General features: G+C 40.3%; 1 protein-coding gene across 4 annotated transcripts in view; it reads left to right on the forward strand.

The window, feature by feature from the left end:
• The window catches only part of NRP1 (neuropilin 1), a 188,764-nt gene that overhangs the window by 135,901 nt on the left and 32,372 nt on the right, over positions 1–20,491 (forward strand). For all 4 annotated transcript variants that reach the window (XM_006888943.1, XM_006888946.1, XM_006888944.1 and 1 more), the window contains exons 7-9: positions 1,250–1,405; positions 5,290–5,434; positions 16,753–17,084. In XM_006888943.1, coding sequence (XP_006889005.1) covers positions 1,250–1,405; positions 5,290–5,434; positions 16,753–17,084 — 633 coding nt within the window. The remainder of the gene's footprint in view (positions 1–1,249; positions 1,406–5,289; positions 5,435–16,752; positions 17,085–20,491) is intronic.

Below are 20,491 nucleotides of genomic sequence, written 5' to 3' on the forward strand. Positions count from 1 at the left end.
TTAGTGCTGCCTTTAAGCATGTGGGATAGATTAATAAGATAGGGAGGCAGTGCTCGGTGAGACGAACAGCTGACACACCTGTCTTCTAACTGAGAGTGTGAAGATTCAAGTCCATCTCCCAACTCAGGATGAAAGTTATAACAGTTTAATTCGTGGGGGGCGGGGGGGGGCAGGAGTAATATCAGTCACTGAAAACTCTGTAGGGCATAGTTCTACTCCGATACACACTGGGTTGCTGTGAGTTGGAACCAATGGTAACTGGATTTGTGAACGGTAAAGTCAGGACTGTCATGGTAAGGAACTGCTCCACCGGAAACTCTCCAGCAGAAATTGGCAGAGTTGCTCCTTTGAAAACTGCATCCTTACCAGATGATATCTGAAATCTACTTGTCTCTCAGGAGACAGGCTGCAGTAAGATACAAGAAAGAAAGACATTTAAACAAATACCCCTATTTTGCTTTTCTCACCACTTCATTTCTGATTGTAAATCTATATGCTTCATTTTCTAAACTACAACACACATAGTGCTTTCAAAGAGAGTATTGTTTCATCTGTATTTTGTTTGGAAAGAGGTAAGATGCCAGTCCCTGGTGAAAGGGATCATGGGATTGACACCATGGCTGCAACAATGAGGTCAAACATAGCAATGATTGTAAGGATTCCCCAAGATCAGGCCATGTTTCGTTCTGTTATACATAAGGCCACTGCGAGTTGGTCCTGATTCACATCACCTAACAACAACAGGGTGCTGAATAGTGATGGAAAATAGAATCACATTAAATTTCAATTCTAGTCCAGACCACTCTAATGTCCTTATATAAACCTCTCTTGTTTATCTTGATTTCCTCTTTAAAAAATTGGGCATATCAAGTCATATTTGGAGTGTATTTTTAATAATTAAAAAATGGAATGACATGACACTGAACTCAGTGTTTTTGCTTTGTTTTGTTTTGTTTTGTTTTTTTTATTTGCATCAAGGATTAGCCAATTTTCTTTAGAGCCATGAGAAAAAGCCCTTTCTGGACATCCCTCTAGCAATTGAAACTAGCCCAGGGTAATTGGTATCAGTTGGTCTATACTTTTCTTTAGAAGGTATGGAATAGAACTTAAAGGATTTTGACACTGGGTGGAACTGGGGCCTGTTGAATCAGGTGCATGAAAGTGACAGACAAAGACGTTCCAGGTTAGGGTGGTGCATGGATACCAAACTGACCACACTATTTCAACCCGAGTGTAATTTGTCTTGCAGGTTGACCTGGGTCTTCTACGTTTCGTGACAGCTGTTGGGACACAGGGAGCCATTTCAAAGGAAACCAAAAGGAAATACTTTGTCAAGACGTACAGGATAGATGTTAGCTCCAATGGAGAAGACTGGATTCCCATAAAAGAAGGAAATAAACCTGCTGTAAGTTGGCCACCACTCCTCACCAGACACCTTCCTATCCGGAGGGTATTTGATCTTTTGGTCTTTTCAATGAATGATCAATTTTTTTGCTTTTTAATGGATTCAAAATGAAATGTGCATTTGGGGGTTTAAGTCTGACAAAAGTTGGCAAGATGTTGCCCTGCCAACCCCAGGTAATGTGATTTGAATCCACCAGAGGCTCTGCAGGAGAAAGCTAGGAAATCTATGCAATACACTGCCTCTGACAAGCTGCTGGATAGTCAGCGGTGGTTCGATTCTGATTCTACAGTACATAAAAACAAGTTGTCTCATCTTCCCAGATCCAGAAGGGAAAAAAAAGAAAAAGAAAAAGGAAATTTCAGAGACTCTGCCAAGATAACTCAATATCAGACATCTTGAGTGTCGGATTAAAAAATCATTTGAAGTGCTCCACTGGGCTCTGGACTGTACATAGAACTACACTGTCCTCCTACAGCCTACAACCTTTTCTTTCTTTTCTCTGTGATTTGGTTTTGTTTTGGTTTTATTTTGCTTTTGTTTCTTCCATTCTCTTTCATCGATTCAGTCTTTCGTCCTCTAGGTAATAGACCAGTTTTAGAAACCTTCTTTTCATCTACCCTCGTTGGCTTAGAAACTAATTTACAAGTGTGTTTGGCTGCTTCTGGTGAGAGCTAATAGAACTAACGGCGTTTTGTTCTGTCCCCTTAGATCACACAAATAAAACGCTACCTCCTCATTGCTTTCAACCAAGGAGGCAGCGCAGACCAGGCTTGTCCCTGGGGCTCTGTGTCCTAAATCATTCGGAACAGGACTGTTTTTCTGCACCTGCTTGTTTATTTGAAGTTATCCTTGCTCTGATTTACTAATCAAAAGATTTCTGGGGACTCAAAACTCACAGGTTCCTAAAAATTAAAAGCTTGCTCTTGGAGGCAGAGTAAAAAGGAGGGAATTGATTACACCAGTAGTGAAGTCTCAGGTAACTTGAAATTATGAGTTTGGGAAAAGGCCAATTAACATGCCCTTGTCTCTCTTTTTGAATGTTCATGGCCTTGATTTTTCTCCTCTGGATCTAAGACTGAGTAAAGTTCTCTCTATAGCATGTGAGGAAAGAACTAGGAATTCCTTTGGTTGGATGTAAACCACCATTCTCATTTGTGTCATACATAATGGAAGGGATAGGCACACACCTCTGGGGTTAGGGCGCTCTGGTGGTGTTGTCCGTAACAAGTGTCACTACCAACCCAAAGGCCACGCTTCTCTGACAGCCCGAATCCAACAGCCTCCAAAGGAGAAAGATACGTGGTCTCTTCCTGTGCAATTTACAGCCTCTGAAACCTGATAGAGCATCAGCTCTGAGTCACTTACAATGTCACTTACTCAATGGCAATGATTGTTTGTTTGTTTCTTTGTTTGTTTGAGGTACATAGTTGCTCTGTGAAGGAAAGCCGGACAGCCACATTCAAGGCCACTGTCCAGCTCTAGAGGACATGGGACTAGTTTTTCTCTAAAGGACAAAATTCTTACCATCAATATTTGTGGATGTTGAGTGGGTAAATTTTGATCCCAATTTTTTTCTTTTTTTTTTAAATTAAAAAATAAATAAAAATAAAATCACTAAATGCTAAGGATACACCAATGATGAAAAGAACCTAGTGAGGAGAAAGAAAGGGCATTAGACATTCAGACTATTATTTTAGGGGAAAAGTTCTGAATCTTCAAGGTGTCCTTTTCTACTGCCCTGTATGGATTATTTCAGCCTAGTGTAAACATGTCAGAGACCGCCACACAGATTTGAGGGGTATCTGATAGTGCACATGCATCAAATGGGTCTATATCAGGAACATGTTGGAACACAGAAGAGCTTCCAGCTTAGGAGACAGAAGGAACAAGGCAAGATTCAGCAGAGGTGAAGACATGAGGTTTTATGAAGCTTGAGTTCCAGCTCGGTAACTCAGACACCAGTGGGAGTCTAAGTCTTGGTGTTTTCTGTCTTTCTCTCTACCTTGGGCATTTCTGCCACTGTTAATCCATGTCTCTCCTGCTTTCCTCAGCAAGAGTTGGCCATGCCACATGGAGAACATCCTTAGACTCTTAACAGCTCCAGAAATCCCCTTTATGCTGAACTGAATTTATGTATTTGCATAGTTTTGGTTAACATAAAATTCTCTCATTGTGAAAAAAGTGTGTAATACCCACCCTACCCCCACCTCTGTTAGAGCTCTCAGCCAACTTGGCTTCTCTCTGAAGTGACATGCTGACCCTTTAAGGAAGGTCCCTTCCGGACATAACTATCTATTATTCTTTGTCACACAAAAATGCTGCCACACAGATTGTTTCCCAGACAGATATCTTGAAAATAGGACCAAAATCTAAAGGCCACCACAAAGTAGGATAAATTATGATGCTGCATTTCCCCAGAGAAGGATCAGGCTAACAACTTTCTAAAGCATTCAACTACTTTCTCTCATACACTGCTTAAAGGAAATGGAATAAAAGCACTAAACAAGTCTTTCATGAGTCCTTTCTCCCAGGAGGTAAGAGCAAGTGTTCGGGATCTAGAGACTTCCTCCATGGACTTACCTTGAAAGGTGGGGAGAAAATCTCCAGTTCTCTGCTGGGCCCCAGTAATGCTTTTGTTGCACCATCTACAGGGAGGATTTTGACTCATTTGTGCAGAGATGCATGGAGCAAGGCATAAAACCAGGGGACGTTAATTTCACATGGAATGTCCTCAATCTAGGACTGAAATGAAAACCTGGAAGTGAGGCCCAATTTTGTTTTGGGTTTTTGTGTTTTTTTTGTTTTTTTTTTCACCAGAAACAAGTCTGCTGCTGAAATATTCCAGGATAGCAAATAATCTCCACTCTTCAGAGATTTTACTAGAGAACGCTGTTGCAATGCTATGCCCATGGCATAGTGGTTCCAATTGATGCCTAGAGAGAAAGGGCTCATGTGTGGTTACTCACTGCATTTTCAGCTATAACCTCTCCTTGCCCTCATGCATTTACAGCCATACTTCCATTTTTCTTATAATTAAATGAGTCATTTATAATGAAGATGCTTGAAAGAACTGATTTTCAGTTTAAAATAATTTGCCACTCAGTTTTTCTCTTGACCATGAAAATAGTTTTAACCAATAACTAAAGAATATTGTTGTCATTTTGTTTCATCAAGTCGGAGTTGTAGCTTACCCTCCAGCAGGTTTTCAGAGGCAATAAATCACACGGGAGGAAATTACCCCGTCTTTCTTCCTTGGAACAGCTTGTGGATTCAAACCACATGCCTTTGGATTGGCAGCAAAAATCCTTAACGCTAAGCCATCAGAATTCAAAGAATATTAAGCTTGTTAATTAACACAAGGGATATTCTCTTCCATCAAGAAGTGAAGACAAAAGGGAGGAGGCTTCTTTATTGGCTACAATAGCCGAGGACATAACCTAGAATCTCAAAAAAACCAGATCCCACACTGAACTCAAAAGGAACATTCCATCTGGAGGTCCCTGGGAAAGTGAAATCATGAGAGTTCCCGTGAAATGTCTATAGTATTCTGTGAGTCCTTGTAGTAAAACCATTAATTCCCCACTTTATAGGGAATAAGATATATCCTTTTAAAAACCTTTTCTTGTCATAATGCTTTTAAGATTCTGGACATTCTAGTTACACAGAAAACTGAACTGATAATTAGGACAGCATTCTTTTAGATAGAATTCTTTCTGATTGCCATCACTTGGAAAACAAAACATTACAAGTTATTCATTTCACCTCAACCTTGATAGGCAAGGCTCAAAACTGTAAATATTTTGGAATTTAAAAAAAAAAGATTTGTTTTCAGTCAAAAAGGCATGTATGCTATTTATTTAAAGACCTTTTCTTTCTCTTCATAGATCTTTCAGGGGAACACTAATCCCACAGACGTTGTATATGGTGTTTTCCCCAAACCACTGATAACTCGATTTGTCCGAATCAAACCTATGAATTGGGAAACTGGTATATCTATGAGATTTGAAGTCTATGGCTGCAAGATAACAGGTAAGCTCCAGCATGAAGGCTATATAAACTTATGCATTTAGGAAGAGTAATTTTATATTGATAAAATCACATTTTTATGTGAAGGTTAAAAAAATCTGTTTCAGAGAGAGACAAATAGTAAATTCAGGTCCTGTACTTTTCATTGGCTTATTTCTTTGGACAGCATGTTTCCCTTTCAAAGCCTCGGTTATCTTGCTGGAAATAGTCATAACATTGTAAACAGAGTGGTTACAATAATGACTGGGGGAAATGAGTGTAAATTATGTAGCACAGCATATAGGACATGTAAGAGCTATTTGCTAAGTAATGAAGACCCTTCTTGTTGTTGTTGTTGTTATGTGCCATCGAGGCACCTGAGACTCACAGTGACCCTGTGTGCATTAGCTCTGAGCCCTGCCCTATCCTGAGCCAATCTTACCGTTTCTGACTGACCTAATCCTATGGGTTCATTCTGAATTGTCAGTACACAACAACAGCAATAGCCAAAAGGTTAGTGGTTCAAACTACTCAGAGGAACTTTGAAAGACAGGCCTGGAGATTTTCTTCTGCTTTGAAAACCCTTTGGAGCAGTTCAGCTGTGTACACATAAATCCTCATGAGTCAAAATGGCCTGTGTGGCAACAACATCCTTCTCTGTTAGACTATCCCAACACCAAGCCCTTCATCTCATGCACAGAACACTTACTCATATGAAAAATATATATTGCAGAAAAGATTTTTCCAATTCCCTTTGAATTTCAGAGTCAAGAGTTGGTCTCAATAACTTCTTTTAAGGAGAATCTTAATTCATAACATTACCTCCATTTACTCATTACCCTGTCAACATTCTCTTTGTTAGATTTTTGTCTCAATAAATCAAGTTGCTGAGAAGGGAAGCAGATAAAGTAGACCAGGTTAGGATGAAACAGCAAGTAAAACAATTGTCTTGACTTATTCTCACTGTGTGTCTATGGCTGTCTGCACTGCTATGACTTATCCATTGATCTTCCTATAAGACTCACTGAAAAGCAATTCCATTAAAGTCTCTTTCTTAAGTAAACACTTTGGCAAAACGTCCATAACAGAAAGCAGCTTAACCTTCATACTTAGCTTAAAAGTTCAAAAACAAAATCAATAGATCGATTCACCAATAAGTAATTGAGTGTCATTCACTTTTGAAAGCTTACGTGCTATCCCTAACATCATAATTTTAGTATGTATGGTTTAAGAGATTTAATTCCTCGTTCTATGAATACCAACACATTTATTTTTATTTTACTCATTTTAGTGCAATTATTTTTAGAAGTAGAAGATGCTGAATTTTGGCAGGTTTAACAGACTAAATAAGGGGGTGGGAGGAACAAACTGGGAAACTTTCCATGAAATTGCAAGTAATTTGAAGAACGAAGGAAAAAGGGAGCAGGGAACCCAAAACCACTCACTTATTATCTGTAAAGTTCATCTTACAAAATAAAACCTGAGATCTGATTATTTTTTAAAAAAAATTTTATATCTCAGAGACTTTGTTTATTATTATTAAATATAAGAATTACAAAATTCAAGGCCTTCAGGAGCTGAAATTAAGTAGAAAGGGGTTTGGAAGGAAAAAGGGTATTGAAAAATTAAGTATAACCTTGATTTTATTTTCAATCAACAGATGAGAGAAAGTTCTAGGTCATTTTTTTAGAGCATTGCAAATTGGAGAGTCTATCCATAAATCCATATAAGCAAGGCCATTTAAGGTCAGAGTGGAAATTTCTAGTCATTTCTCCAAGCTTATCTCATGTCACAAAAAGAAAAAAAAAGAAAACTTCATAATGACTCCAAATGTGTTAGTCTGAACTCTGAAGGATCTTGAAGATTTATGTCACATCCTTTCAGTTAAATAATAATCCTTATTTAAACACAAATTGCCCATTTTTGGTTTTATAAAAATTTCCCTGAGAATTCATTCTGGAACTGTCTACACATATAAAGATTTATGTTTTCATAATGATTTATTAGATTCTTTTAAAAATTATAGTTAAATTACCCATTTATCTAATAAGAGATGCCTAACATAGTATAGTCTAATATTTTAAAATATATTCTATTCTATAATTATTTTAAGTTGGGTTACTATATATTTTTTAAGTTCCTAGTGCTAGACTCTAAACCATGGTCTGTAATGTATTCTGACTACTTAATACAGAGACAGAATTTGATGAGGCAAATAGGTAATAATGGCAGCCATGTAAATAGAGTTACAGAAACATGCCAGGACTTCAGCACAGATTATCTACTTGGTGACTGTGGGGAAATGGGTTAGTCTCTCCAGTCTCCATTTCCATGTATCACAGTGAGACTATAGTGCTGATTGCATGAACGAACATTTTAAAAAATTCCTGTATTAGTGTATTTCTTAAATGGTGTCAGTGCATTAACACACTACATGGTACCCAATATAATGAGCCTAGCATCAGATCCAGCCAGCAGAGCCTTAATAAGACAGTAACACAGAATTTTCTACTTAACTGTCAAAGCAGGTCATTTTCTCCTTTTCAAGGCCACATCCCTTCAGAGTGGAGGTGAATGAAAGAAAGATAGGATGGTAGTACCCCTCTGGTCTAGAAGATCTGTGGGAGCAGGGTTGTTATGGGGTTTTGTATTGTGCCCTGTCCATCTGACACATAGTGCTCATAGTGGTTAAATTTAAATGACTCACAGTTCTTATTTCTCTTTGTGACTTACAAGTGGCTGTACCTCAAGATTGCACCCAATATTCAATAACATCATTAGGAAAATTATAAACTTAGCATGGCATACCTGGCTTTTAAGTTAAAAGCAAACACACACACACACACACACACACAAAACCTTATCAAACTCAGAATTACCCTGGGAACACATTACTTGACTTCTGATAGCTCCAGAGCCCCATGTTTTATTTGTTGTCTTTTGTTTGGTTTATTTGCTTACTTACAGTAAATAATAATAATAATAATAAATAATAATAAGATGTCCATGACCCTTAAACACTTTTTGGTTTTAGTTTAGAAATTATCTCTCAGAAAATCAATGATTTTTACAGATAGTGTGTCACCACATAGAGGTACAAAGGAACCAAACCATTCTGCTTTATAAATAATTGGTAAAGATGCACTTTTGTAAACAGTTTCATCATTTTTCAAAGATGAAACATTGCAGAAATAACCTTGCGGGGTTACTGCTCAATAGATTAGAACACACTGTGGCCTCTGCTATCTTGTTCATGGAACTCTCTTCATTGCTGCTCCACTAGTGTCAGTGGGCCTCTGTGAGAATCAGAGGTTGTCATGTGGTTCATGGACACCCCCACATCTGGGGATACTTTCTCAATCATCCAGAGAAGACTAGAACATTCTCATACAGATTCTGCCACCACATACACTTGGCTGTCATCTCATTAGTTGAAAATTGGTTAACTGCACATTTCATATACCAGTTCCATTTTTCCATTACACTGAGTACAAAGACTTTTCCTGTAAAAATCATATCTCTGAAATGATTCTCTCAGCCTCCTCCCTTCACAGAGCTCATCTCTTCCTCTTATGTGGAATTGGTTTTAAGCTTTACAAATAATATTGCCGGTTAGAGTATAAAATAGCCAATTAAAGTTGATTCAGATAAGCAGTAAGTTTTAGTGTAAGTGTAATCCCTCACATATTTGGGATATATTTATACTATACGGAAAGACACTCATTGTTTATCTGAAATTAGAATTTACCTGGATACCCTGATTTTTATTTTCTTATCTGTTTTACTGTGGCGGTAGTGGTGATGTTGGTTAAATCTAGCAACTGAACACAGCTAACTGGCATCTGAACCAACCTCCTATGGAAGACCAAAGTTCTATTTTAGAATCTCCTTCAAGACCTTGACTGTGAATATCATTTTTCTTCTAACTATTGTTAGAAATGAGTCACATAATTTTCAGTAAAAGCAAATCATGGCTTCCTTTCATTGTTTCTTGGGATGAGACAGATGTACAATACAGGGACATAGCTCGTCTAATTGTGCTCTGTGGATATGTTGGCTCACTGAGGCTGGACATCATTAGATCTGTGAGTATGTACACTGCTGCCCCAGTCAACCCTGCATTAGAGAAAAGACATTAATCTGGTAAAGGTTCGGCTCTCCTTACACTATTCAAGCTAATTATGTTTTTCTCCAAATGGTAACATCTGGTACCCATTACCTGTTAAACATTGCCTTTATAAAGGTTGGGTTTGAATCAGGCAGGTGTGACCACAGTGGCCAAAAATGTGACTTCTATTTTGGGCACTTTGAGTTTCATAGTCCCTCAGTAAAATTGTTTTTGTAAATCTTTTTTGAGTCACTACTGAGTTTATTCTTGGTTTCTTGGCTCCAAGTCTGGAGCAAGTAAATACTGAGACTGAATTATCAGCAAGGGTGCTTGCGAAAAGGACATGTGTCTTTTATTGTGCTAATAAGTTGATTCATTCAACAAATATTTACCAAGAAGAATGCTATGTATAAAATAGGGCACAAGGAGTCATAGGAAATAGGAAAATATAACTTGGTTAATGCCCTTAAAACTTAAAATCTGGGTGGGGAAACATAATAGCAGTCCAAAGGCTTGAATTTGAGCAATATTTCACATATGAAAAATGTAGACAAAGTGGTGTGAGGCATCCCAGAAAAGGAAAAACATATCAAATTGGAGAGAACAAGTGACGTAGCATTCAAATGTGAGTCAAAACTTGAAAAATGTTGGAAAGTAGAAAGAAGAAAGAGTGATTTCCTGGAGGATAGAATAGGAGAGAAAAATATCAATAGAGGTGGGAAGCTATTCAATTGACATAACATACAGAATGTGTAGAGTCAACAGGAGAGGGTGGTGGTGATCCAGTGGTGAGATCCGCACCTGCCGTGTGGGAGAGCCGGGTTCAATAACCAGCCAGTGGGACTCGTTAGCAGCCTCTACCCATCTGCCAGTGTAGACTTGGGTATTGCTATGAAGGGAAACAGATTTCACTGGAACTTCTAGATTGAGGAGGATTTTAGCTTGCTCAGTTCCACAGTCAACACTCTTGGCACCAGCAGTTGGAAAAATTGGAATTCAATTAGAAATATCTGCTGTCAGGAACCTTTCCAATGTGCTAACGAGCAGTGATGTCAGTCTAGAGATGAAGGTGTACCTGATTCAGGCCATGGTCTTTGCAATTACTTGCTATGCATCAGTGAGCTGGATAATGGCTAAAGATGACAGAAGGATTGATGCTGTTGAGTGGTGATGCTGGAGAACAGTATTGGACATGCCATGGACTGCTGAGAGAATAAACAGGTCTGTACTAGAAAGGCTGAAAACTATGCTGCTTCTTGAAGTCAAGGACTTTGAAGCTCCATCTCATACTTTGGGCACGTGGCTATGGAAGGACAGAGCAGTAGAGGAAGACCCTGAATGAGATGGATTGACACAGTACCTGGGGAAATGGGAGGGGGGGTAGATGTGTTGGAGACAGTGAGACTGGCTCAGGATAGAGCAGGATTCAGAGCTATTGTTCATAGGGTGGCTATGAGTCACAGGTGACTCAATGACACATAACAACAACAGGAACAAAAGCTTAACAGTCAACTTCTAAAAGTCAGCCAGTGAAACCCTTAAGGGTCACAATCTGATCCTATTGTATGTGAGGCTGCCTTGGGGCTGACTGACTTTATGGCATCTAAGAACAGCAAGCATTAACTGGGAAGAGACTTTGAATAGTCACAATCTAGAAGACCTTGCATGCCTTGTTGAAAATATACATAATTCCTAGACAAGCAGACACAAGAGAGGTTTGAATTAAGTGAGATCAACTGTGCAACTCACAGGGAAAGTGTGGAAGTAATTCTTTTCTAAGGTTCAGCTGCTAACATGAATATGATGTAATTGCATTAGATACAGGGTAGTTATACTTTAAAGATAGACTTTGATAAAAATACTAAAGAAATGAGCAGTTTCTTAAATTACATTCTTGCCCATGACCTAGACTGAGATGTACAACTATCAAAGGGTAATAATAGAAATGCTAAACATTTGGTTAAGCCACCTGATACTTTCTTGCTTAGCATCCTGTTGTTTGCTGTAGATATAAAAAGATGTGTAGATGTGTAATGGTGTTCACTATCTTCAAGAATTTATCCTATAGCTAGGGATAGAAATACATTGAAAATACCTAGAGAACAATTGAGTGCTACACTCCCTGCAATCACATTTTTAAGGAGTCTTGTCTGTGAGGTGCTGCCATCAAGTCATTTCTGACTCGATAGTAACCTCATATAAGCAGAGTCAAACTGCCCTTTACAATTTCTAGGCTGAAAGTTTTAAAGGAGCTAATCAGCAGAGCTTTCTTAGCCAAGAAGCCATGGGGTGGGTTCAAACCACTAACGTCACTGGTTTGAGACAGAATGCTTAACCAAGATTCCTTTTCTTCTTGAGAAAGGAGGGTTTGGAATAAGGCTGGAGTCCTTCGAGACATTTTTATGATGCATCTTAAGCTAGAACTCAAGGGCGGAGTAGCTTTTAGCTCTGCCAAAGGAGGAGAAAGGCACAGCAGGGAATTTTTGAGCAAAGGTGGTGACTCTAGTATACTTGTGATGTGTGAAAGGAGAGGAGGTCTGATAGCACAGCGGGTTACCTATGGGGCTGGTCAGTGGTTTCACCAGTTGCTCCACAGGAGAAAGATGTGGCAATCAGCTTTCCTAGAGATTAACCTACTGCCATCAAGTCAAATTCATAGGGTTGCCAACGTTAGACATCTTTATGGGAGAAAACGTGCCATTCTCTCAGAGAATGACTCAGAAGTCAAAAAAGTAAGTCATTGCTGTGGAGTCAGAACTGACTCATAGCTGACTCTTCAGTGGGTTTTCAGAGGCTGTTAAGTTTCATGAGTTGAGATTGCCAAGCTTTTTCTCTCACAGCATCTGGTGACAACACAACTCCTTATCACTGTTGTTATTGTCATAGGTGCTGTCAAAACCAGATATGACTCATAGCAATCCTATGAACAACAGATCTGAACCCTGACCTACCGTGTGTCATCCTCATCATTCTGACATGCTTGAACCCATAGCCACAGTCGTCAATCCATCTTGTTGAGGATCTTCCTCTCTTTTGCCAGCCTCCGACCTTTCCAAGCATGATGTCCTTGTCCAAGGAATAGTGTCTCCTGACAACATGCAGTCAGCAATCTCTCAGTTAGCAGCCCAATCAATACATTGCACACTACACCACCATGGTTTTCTCCATAGCCATTACAGCCTTGGAAACTCTCTGAGCAGTTCTGCTCTGTCCTAGAGGCACTGGAGTCAGGATCAAGTCAACAGTAATGACTGTGGCAGTGAGTGTATAGAAAGAAATTTCATTCATTGGACTGTTACTGCTCCTAGTAGGAAATAAGGGCCTTTTGAAGGTTAAAGCATTCAGCTGCTAACCAAGAGATCAGTAATTTAAACCCACCAGTTGCTTAGAAGCAAAGATGGTAAAAGCTTACATATTTAGAAGGGATCAGCCCTTGGAAAAAAACTATCATAGTTGGAAAGGTTTGAGAATGACCCTTAACAAGATGGATTGACACAGTGTCTGTACCAATGGGCTGGAATATATTGGAGATGATGAGGATGGCACAGGATAAGGAAGCTTCAGATCTATTGTTCCCAGGGTCAGTGTGAGTCACAGTCAACTCAATGGCACCTGACAACAAACCCATGTTACTCTCTGGAAGAAAAATGTGACAGTTTGCTTAGTAAAGATTATATACCTAGAAACTCTGCAGGTCAGTTGTGACCCATAGTATAGAATCACTTGAGTTTGGTTGTTGGTTTTGTTTTTTGGTTTTTTTTTTTTTTTGCTTAATGGGAGACAAAATAGAGAAATAAGGTGAAATCAAAATAAAGTTTTTAAAGACAGTAGAAGATCCCACACCTAGTGTGACATAAATAAAAAAATAAAGTATCGCGTCTTCTCCCCCTTCCCTCCCCTCAAAAAAAAAAAAAAAAAGACAGTAGAAGACTTATAAAGTTGTCCTATAAATAGCAAGAAGCCAAGGGGGATTTTTGAACATGAGAGTGACGTGGCAAAGTTGTACTGAAAAATCATCTGGCAGTTAAGTGCAGTGTAGATTCTAGACTGGAGTTGGGAGGCCACGTGGAGAGGGACCCTGGTCATGAGTGTGTGGAGCAAAGGATGCCAAAGGAAATGGGGAATGTGAGATAGTTCTTTTAAAAAGAAAATTTAATAGGATTTGGTAGCAAAACAGGAATTGAAAATACAAAATAGGGAAAGAGAAGATAATTAGGCAGGAATTTGATGGGCAATAATATCATTATTACACATTATTCTGGAAAGAATTCAGCGTTAGAAGAAAAAGGACTGCTTCAGTTTGAGTGTGCTATGTTTGTGCTGACAATGGATATTTATCTTGAAATATTGTCTCTTATAAATAAGGGTGGAAAAGACAGCTAAGCATGAACATAAAGTTGTTAAGTTCAGGTGAATGCGCTACCCCTTGAAATGACCCTGTGAATAATAGATCTGAGCCTGGCCCTATTCTGTGCCATCTTCGTCATCTGATAAACTTGAGCCCACTGTTATGGTCATTGTACCAGTCCATCTTGTCAAGAGCCTTCCTTTCTTTCACTGGCCCTCTACTTTTCCAAGCATGGTGTCTTTTTCCAAGGACTAACCCCACCTAAGCAACATGCCCAAAGTGTGTGAAGTTAAGTTTTATCATCCTTTAAGGGCACCCTGTTTGTACTTTCTCCCAGGCATGTGTGTTTGTTCTTTTGGCCGTCCTGGAACATTCACTACTTTTCTCCAACACTGCAACTCAAAGGCATGCATTTTTCTGTCTTCTGTACTCATTGTCCAACTTTCAGATATATAGCAAGTAATTGAAAATGTCATGGCTTGGATCAGGTGCACCTTAGTCTTTAGGCTGACATCATTTCTCTTTCGCACTTTGGAGGGGTCCTTCACAACAGATTTCTCAACTGCAACATGTCTTTCGCTTTCTTGACTTCTGGTTCCATTGATTGTGGGCTCAAGCATGATGAAATCAGTGACAACTTCAATCTTTTCTCCTATTGGCACAGTGGTGAGGACTTTTGTATTCTTGATGTGGAGATGTTATCCATATTGAACACTGTAGTCCTAGGTCTTCTGCAACAAGTATTTTGAGTCCAGCTCACTTCCAGCAATCAATGTTATGTTTGCTCTTTAACACTCAACCCAATGTCACCTTCTCCAGGGAACCCTTTCGACCTCTCTAAGATGAACAGTTGGATTCCTCCCACGTCCTTACTCAGAATGACCTCAAGTGTATCAGAATAGAAAGAACTGTGATCCTTAGAGTTTTCAGTGGTAGTGATCTTTCAGAGGGAGCTCTGGTGACTTAGTGTTTATGTGATGGGCTCCAGTGGATAGTGACCAGGAATCCGAATCCACTCCACAGCAGTGGATTTAGATCTTTCAGAAGTATGTTGCCAGCTCTTTCTACCTTCTTCCTCCTTACCATTCTCAGTTTACCTTTACTTTAGCTAAGTCTCCTGCTTTTAGAGTTTGGGGTTTGTTTTTTTTTAAATGTGTTGTTGTTGTTAGGTGCCATCGAGTTGACTATGACTTATAGCAACTCTGAATAAAAGATCTGAACCCTGTTCTATCCTGTGCCATCCTCACACTTCCTGGCACACAAGAGCCCATTGAAGCAGTCACTCCATCAATCCACCTGATTGAGGGTCTTCGCCTCCTTCACCAACCCTCTACCCTTCACAGCATCATGTCTATCTCCAAGGAATAGCACCTCCTAGCAACATGTCAAAAGTATGTGAGGAGAAACCTCATCATTTTTTCTTCCAAAGAGCACTCTGGCTGTACCCTCTCCAAGACATATTTGTTTGTTCTTTTCAATTTACTTATATCCAAACCATTATAAGGGATCTCTGGTGGCTTAGTGCTAAGTTATTTTGCTGCTAATCTAAAGGTATCTGGTTTGAATCCACAAGCTGCTCCACAGGAGAAAGATGAGCAGTCTCCTCCTGTGTGATTTAAAGCCTCTGAAAGCCCCCTGGAGGCTCAGCTGTGGGTTGGTTCAGACCCACTGATACACACAACAATCCATTATGAAGTATGAACTTCTTTTGGGCAAAACCTGTACTTTTTCTAGAGAGAATTTCTGTATACCAGAAGGGTAGAATACAAACAGCTCGGTAGTGAACCTGGAAGGAATTAAAAGATGGTGATATCCTTATGGCTCAATTTTCATCCAAACAAGAGGCAGGCCTATAACGTGAATAACATAGTTACCATGATCTGGTGGCGTAGTCTCTAGAGAGTTGCACTACTATCCTAAAGGCTGTACCTCTCCAGTGGTTAGAATGCACCATCAGCTCTGTGGGAGAAAGATGGGCAAACTCTTCCCATGCAGTTTACAGAAACCCAATGGAGGGTCAGCTATTGGTCAGTTCCAACTCCATGGCAATGAAAGTTAGTTTTCAGGTAAGTAATAACAGTAGAGAAATAGCACTTACTAGAATGTTGTTGTTGATTACCTTTGACTTGAGCATGACTCATAGCGACCCTATGAACAAAAGGCCTGAAGTCCTCCTCTACAACTTACCACATTTACCAACATTCATAGATTTTCTGGAGGAATGTTATTTAGGAAGTAGATGTCATTCTTGCTTCCAAATCTGTCATAGTATGTTATTATTGTTATGTGCCGTTGAGTTGCCTGTGATGTATAGTAACCCTATGTACAGCAGCTCTGCACCCTTCCCTGTCCTGAGCCAGACTCACTAATTCCAACACACCAATCCCAATTGCCCCAGTTACTGTATCAATCCATCTCATAGTCAACCTTCCAAGAATAATGGGTAGCAGTTTTCCAGGGCTAAAATTCAGAAGGCAGAAAAGGACTAATGAAAATGGTACATACAAAAACAGACCGGGAGGGTTGCTTTTAGGTTGTAATTTAAATCAGTATCACAGATCAAAATGCATATGAATGGTTGAACAGAAAACCCACTTGTTCCGTAAACTTAAATAACATTTAAAAGTTTGTGTTTCGGTGGTTTTTTGGTTTGGTGGGTGTGTTTTTTTTTTTTAATGTGGAGCTATGTGTTTTACTGAAAATTTTATTTACTGGAATGTGAATCAGAAAGAGAATGTCTAAAAGAATAATAGAAATGATTGAGGAGGGAGCACTGAAGCTAGCAGAATGTAAAATTCTCTAGAGATTTCCTGGGTGCAGGCAATGTTTTTATTCAACTTTCTTCCAGGAAATAATTTAACTGATTTCCCTCATGCCACTCCTTAGATTATCCTTGCTCTGGAATGCTGGGGATGGTGTCTGGACTCATTTCTGACTCCCAGATCACAGCGTCAAACCAAGGCGACCGAAACTGGATGCCTGAGAATGTCCGTCTGGTCACCAGTCGCTCGGGCTGGATCCTGTCGCCTGCACCTCATTCTTACAGTAACGAGTGGCTCCAAGTAGACCTGGGGGAGGAGAAGATCGTGCGGGGCATCATCATCCAGGGTGGGAAGCACCGGGAGAGCAAAGTGTTCATGAGGAAGTTCAAGATTGGCTACAGCAACAACGGCTCGGACTGGAAAATGATCATGGATGAGAGCAGGCGCAAGGCTAAGGTGAGCAGGTGGAGACAGCTCTGCTTCACTGGGGCGGTCCTTCCTCAGTGTTTCGTTCAAAACCAGGGCTCCACCACTTCCCAGAGGAAGTGGGACTGGTCTTTTTTAATATGCATATATACATATTCATATACACACATATACACATACACACACACACACACAAATATATATATAAAGTTTTTGAGACCCTGAGGTGCTCTGGTGGCAGAGTCCATAGGAATTGCTTACCCGCAGGCCCTGGGGGTTCGAATCCACCTATGGCTCCTAGGGAGAAAGATGGGCATTTTCTTCCCCATCGAATTTACAGTCTCAGAAACCCAATCAAGGGTCAGCTATGAGTTATTTCTGATTCCAAGGCAATTAGTATGTCCAACTGATCAAAAGCCTCCTCTAGTCTCACAATTTCTGTTGTTTTTAAACCCAGTGTTTTTAAACTGCAATCACTCTGTCAGTTCATTTGATGGACAAGTTCTTTGAACTTCCACCTTTCCATGCATTTCCAAGGTGTCCTTTTGGTGTCAGTAAAATCTCTCATCCAAAGGAAGCCAGAAATGGGCTGCCAAGAGTGGAATTTATGACAGGCATGGAAGAGAACCTGGGTATGTTACTGTCAGCAACCCCTTATAGCTCAGCTCTCATAGAGAGGACAGGGTTAAGGTGTTACAGGGTGAGGGGTTCACAGCAGCCACCAAATTCTTCTCATTGCCTCCAAGTTAGAAAAAATTCATAGATGAGCCTCCAGTTGGCTTTTGTTGTTGTTGTTATGTGCCGTAGAGTCGCTTGCAACTCATAGTGACCCTATGTACAACAGCCCTAAACTTGGCTCTGTGCTGTGCCAATCACACTGTCTCCAACACACCCATCCCAATTATCCCAGTCACTGAATCAATCCACCTCATAGAGGGCCTTCCCCTCCTGCGCTGTCCCTCCACCCTCCCAAGCATGATGTCCCTCTCCAAGGACCGGTCCCCCCTTACAACATGTCCAAAGTATGTCAGACGAAGCCTCCAGGGAGCCGCCCAGGTTAACCCTTTCCAGGATGAATCTGTTTGTTTTCTTAGCAGTCCATGGTACCCTCAATACTCTTCTCCAGCACCACAGCTCAAAGGCATCAATTCTCCTTCTATCCTCCGTAGTCATTATCCAACTCTCTGATGCATAACAAGTGATAGCAAAGACCATGGCCTGTATCAGATGCACCTTCTCCTTAGTCTCCAGAGAGACACCATTGCTCTTCAGTACCCTGGAGAGGTCCCTAACAGCAGACTTTCCCATTGAAATACGTCTTTTAATTTCCTGGCTGCTGGTGCCAAGAGTGTTGACTGTGGAGCCAAGCAAACTAAAGCTGTGAACAATCTCAATCTCTTCACCGTCCATCCTGATGCTGCCAATTGGTCCAGTGGTGGGAATCTTTGTCTTCTTGATATTGAGCCTCAATCCATGTCGAAGGCTGCAGTCCTTGACCCTCTGCAGTAAGTGCAGTTGGCTTTTAGAGGCTGTAAATCAGACTAGATGTGATTGCCCATCTTCCTTCCAAGGATCATCTGGTGGGGTTTGAACCACCCACCTTTGGGTTGGTGCCCAAACGTTCTACCAATTAGGCCACCAGCGCTCCTTAGCAATCAGGTAGGAATAAAAATCTTTCCCCAAATTCTAATACATCAATTAAACCAGTAGCGATGGAACTATAACTCATGGAGACCCATTGTATCAGGGTAAAGCTGTGCTCCACAGGGGTTTTAGTGGCTGTCTTCAGAATTCAGCCCCCAGGTCTTTCTTCCCAGGTACATCCAAGAGTACTCAAACCTCTGGCCATTTAGTTTACAGGACTCTCAAACATTCACACCACTCAGGGACTCCAGTCTATCAATTCGGTCTCCCTTTTGCTCCCTCTTCAGTTCACCCTGTAGTTATGTGTATATTTTTTTTTAATACACTTGAAACATTTCAAATTGATTTTCATGAGCTGGTCAAATAGAGAAGGAAATCCCATAGAAACATATAACATTCTTAAATGCACCAGAATTTTGCATAAAATTCAGAATGAAAGCAAACAAATACATGTAATGTTTCTTCTTTTGGACTGGGAGTTGAAGTCCTGTACATTTTCTGAGCACACATCAACTAGGAAGGGGAGCTCAGGAGTAGGCTGGGTAGCCAGGCGGCCTGTTTGGGATGAAAATAAACAATACACACACAGACAGTCGTAAGATGAGGTGCTGTGTGCTGTGTGGGAATTCTGTGAGGGCTGATAATGCTGTTCACAAACAACACAATTGACCTTTGGGTCCCAGCCCTTCCTTCTCTACCTCCCCTGTGACCAACTGTCTCATGAAAAGATTTGAGCCTGATGGAGGGAATATTATCCTCGCTCCCACTCTTAGCAAATGTGGGAATATGGCTTCATTTAGGGACTCAGGCCAAAGGCATTGTAGCAGGAAACATAAGCCTGGAGAAGTGCCGGCTCCCACTCCTCCAGATGTAGTAATTCCACTCCTCCAGGCTTACCTAAGCCAGCTATAGACAGGAGCCCCTCATAGAATACGCTCTTCTCGCTCTTCCCTCCTTAATTTTGGCTTTCCAAAAACATGTCCGGGCTTAGTTTTATCTCTGCAGTCACCTTCTTTCTTGTGTCCATTTCTCAATTCCCTCCAAGGTCTGTTCCTTTTGCTTGGGGGCAAGAAAAAGTAAGTAAGTAAAAGAAATCCCAGAGAAACTGGAGTTCTCTGAAGAGCCAGCCAGTCTTTCCGTTTTTCCTGCCTGAGAGTAGTGGGCCTGGTGACTTCATCACCAAGTGTGAATATGCTGAGAATCAACAACTTCTGGGGAAGTGCTGTCGGATGTTTTGACACGTTCTTCAACACTCTAGTTCTAAGAGAGAAAGAAAACAAATCACCATATGCTTTTGATAGGATGCATCTTATGCACTTCCTCCCTCGCCTTTTGTTATCTAACGCCAGCCTCTGCAATCAAACCTGCAAGGATCACTCTATTATAGTGGCGTATAGAATTCCACATGAAAGCTAACCGCAGTTTTCCAACTTTAACACAAAACTCAATTCAAGATGGTTTGAATTGTGTTAGGTTTTGCTCCTAAAATATGATTATCTCCACAGTTATCATCCTCCTATGATATTTAAAACCATAAAAATCTTACAAATAGTTTCTATCGAATATCATCTATAATTCTTAACATGCCCTTCCAACGAAATGCAATCTTTAAATTGAAAAAAGGACGGGCAAACCTTCCATTTAGGAGCACCACATATTTAAAAATTTTATAAAGACATTTAAAGTGTACTATATTTAAATTTAGTGCATCTAAAGTCAGGCTACTAAGGGAAAGTTCAGCAGTTAACATGGACCAGCTGCTCAGAGGGAGAGAGGTGGACAGCCTCCCCTCC

This window comes from Elephantulus edwardii, unplaced genomic scaffold (assembly GCF_000299155.1).
Source record: "Elephantulus edwardii isolate Elephantulus edwardi_28Jun2011 unplaced genomic scaffold, EleEdw1.0 scaffold00073, whole genome shotgun sequence".
NCBI lineage: Eukaryota > Metazoa > Chordata > Mammalia > Macroscelidea > Macroscelididae > Elephantulus > Elephantulus edwardii.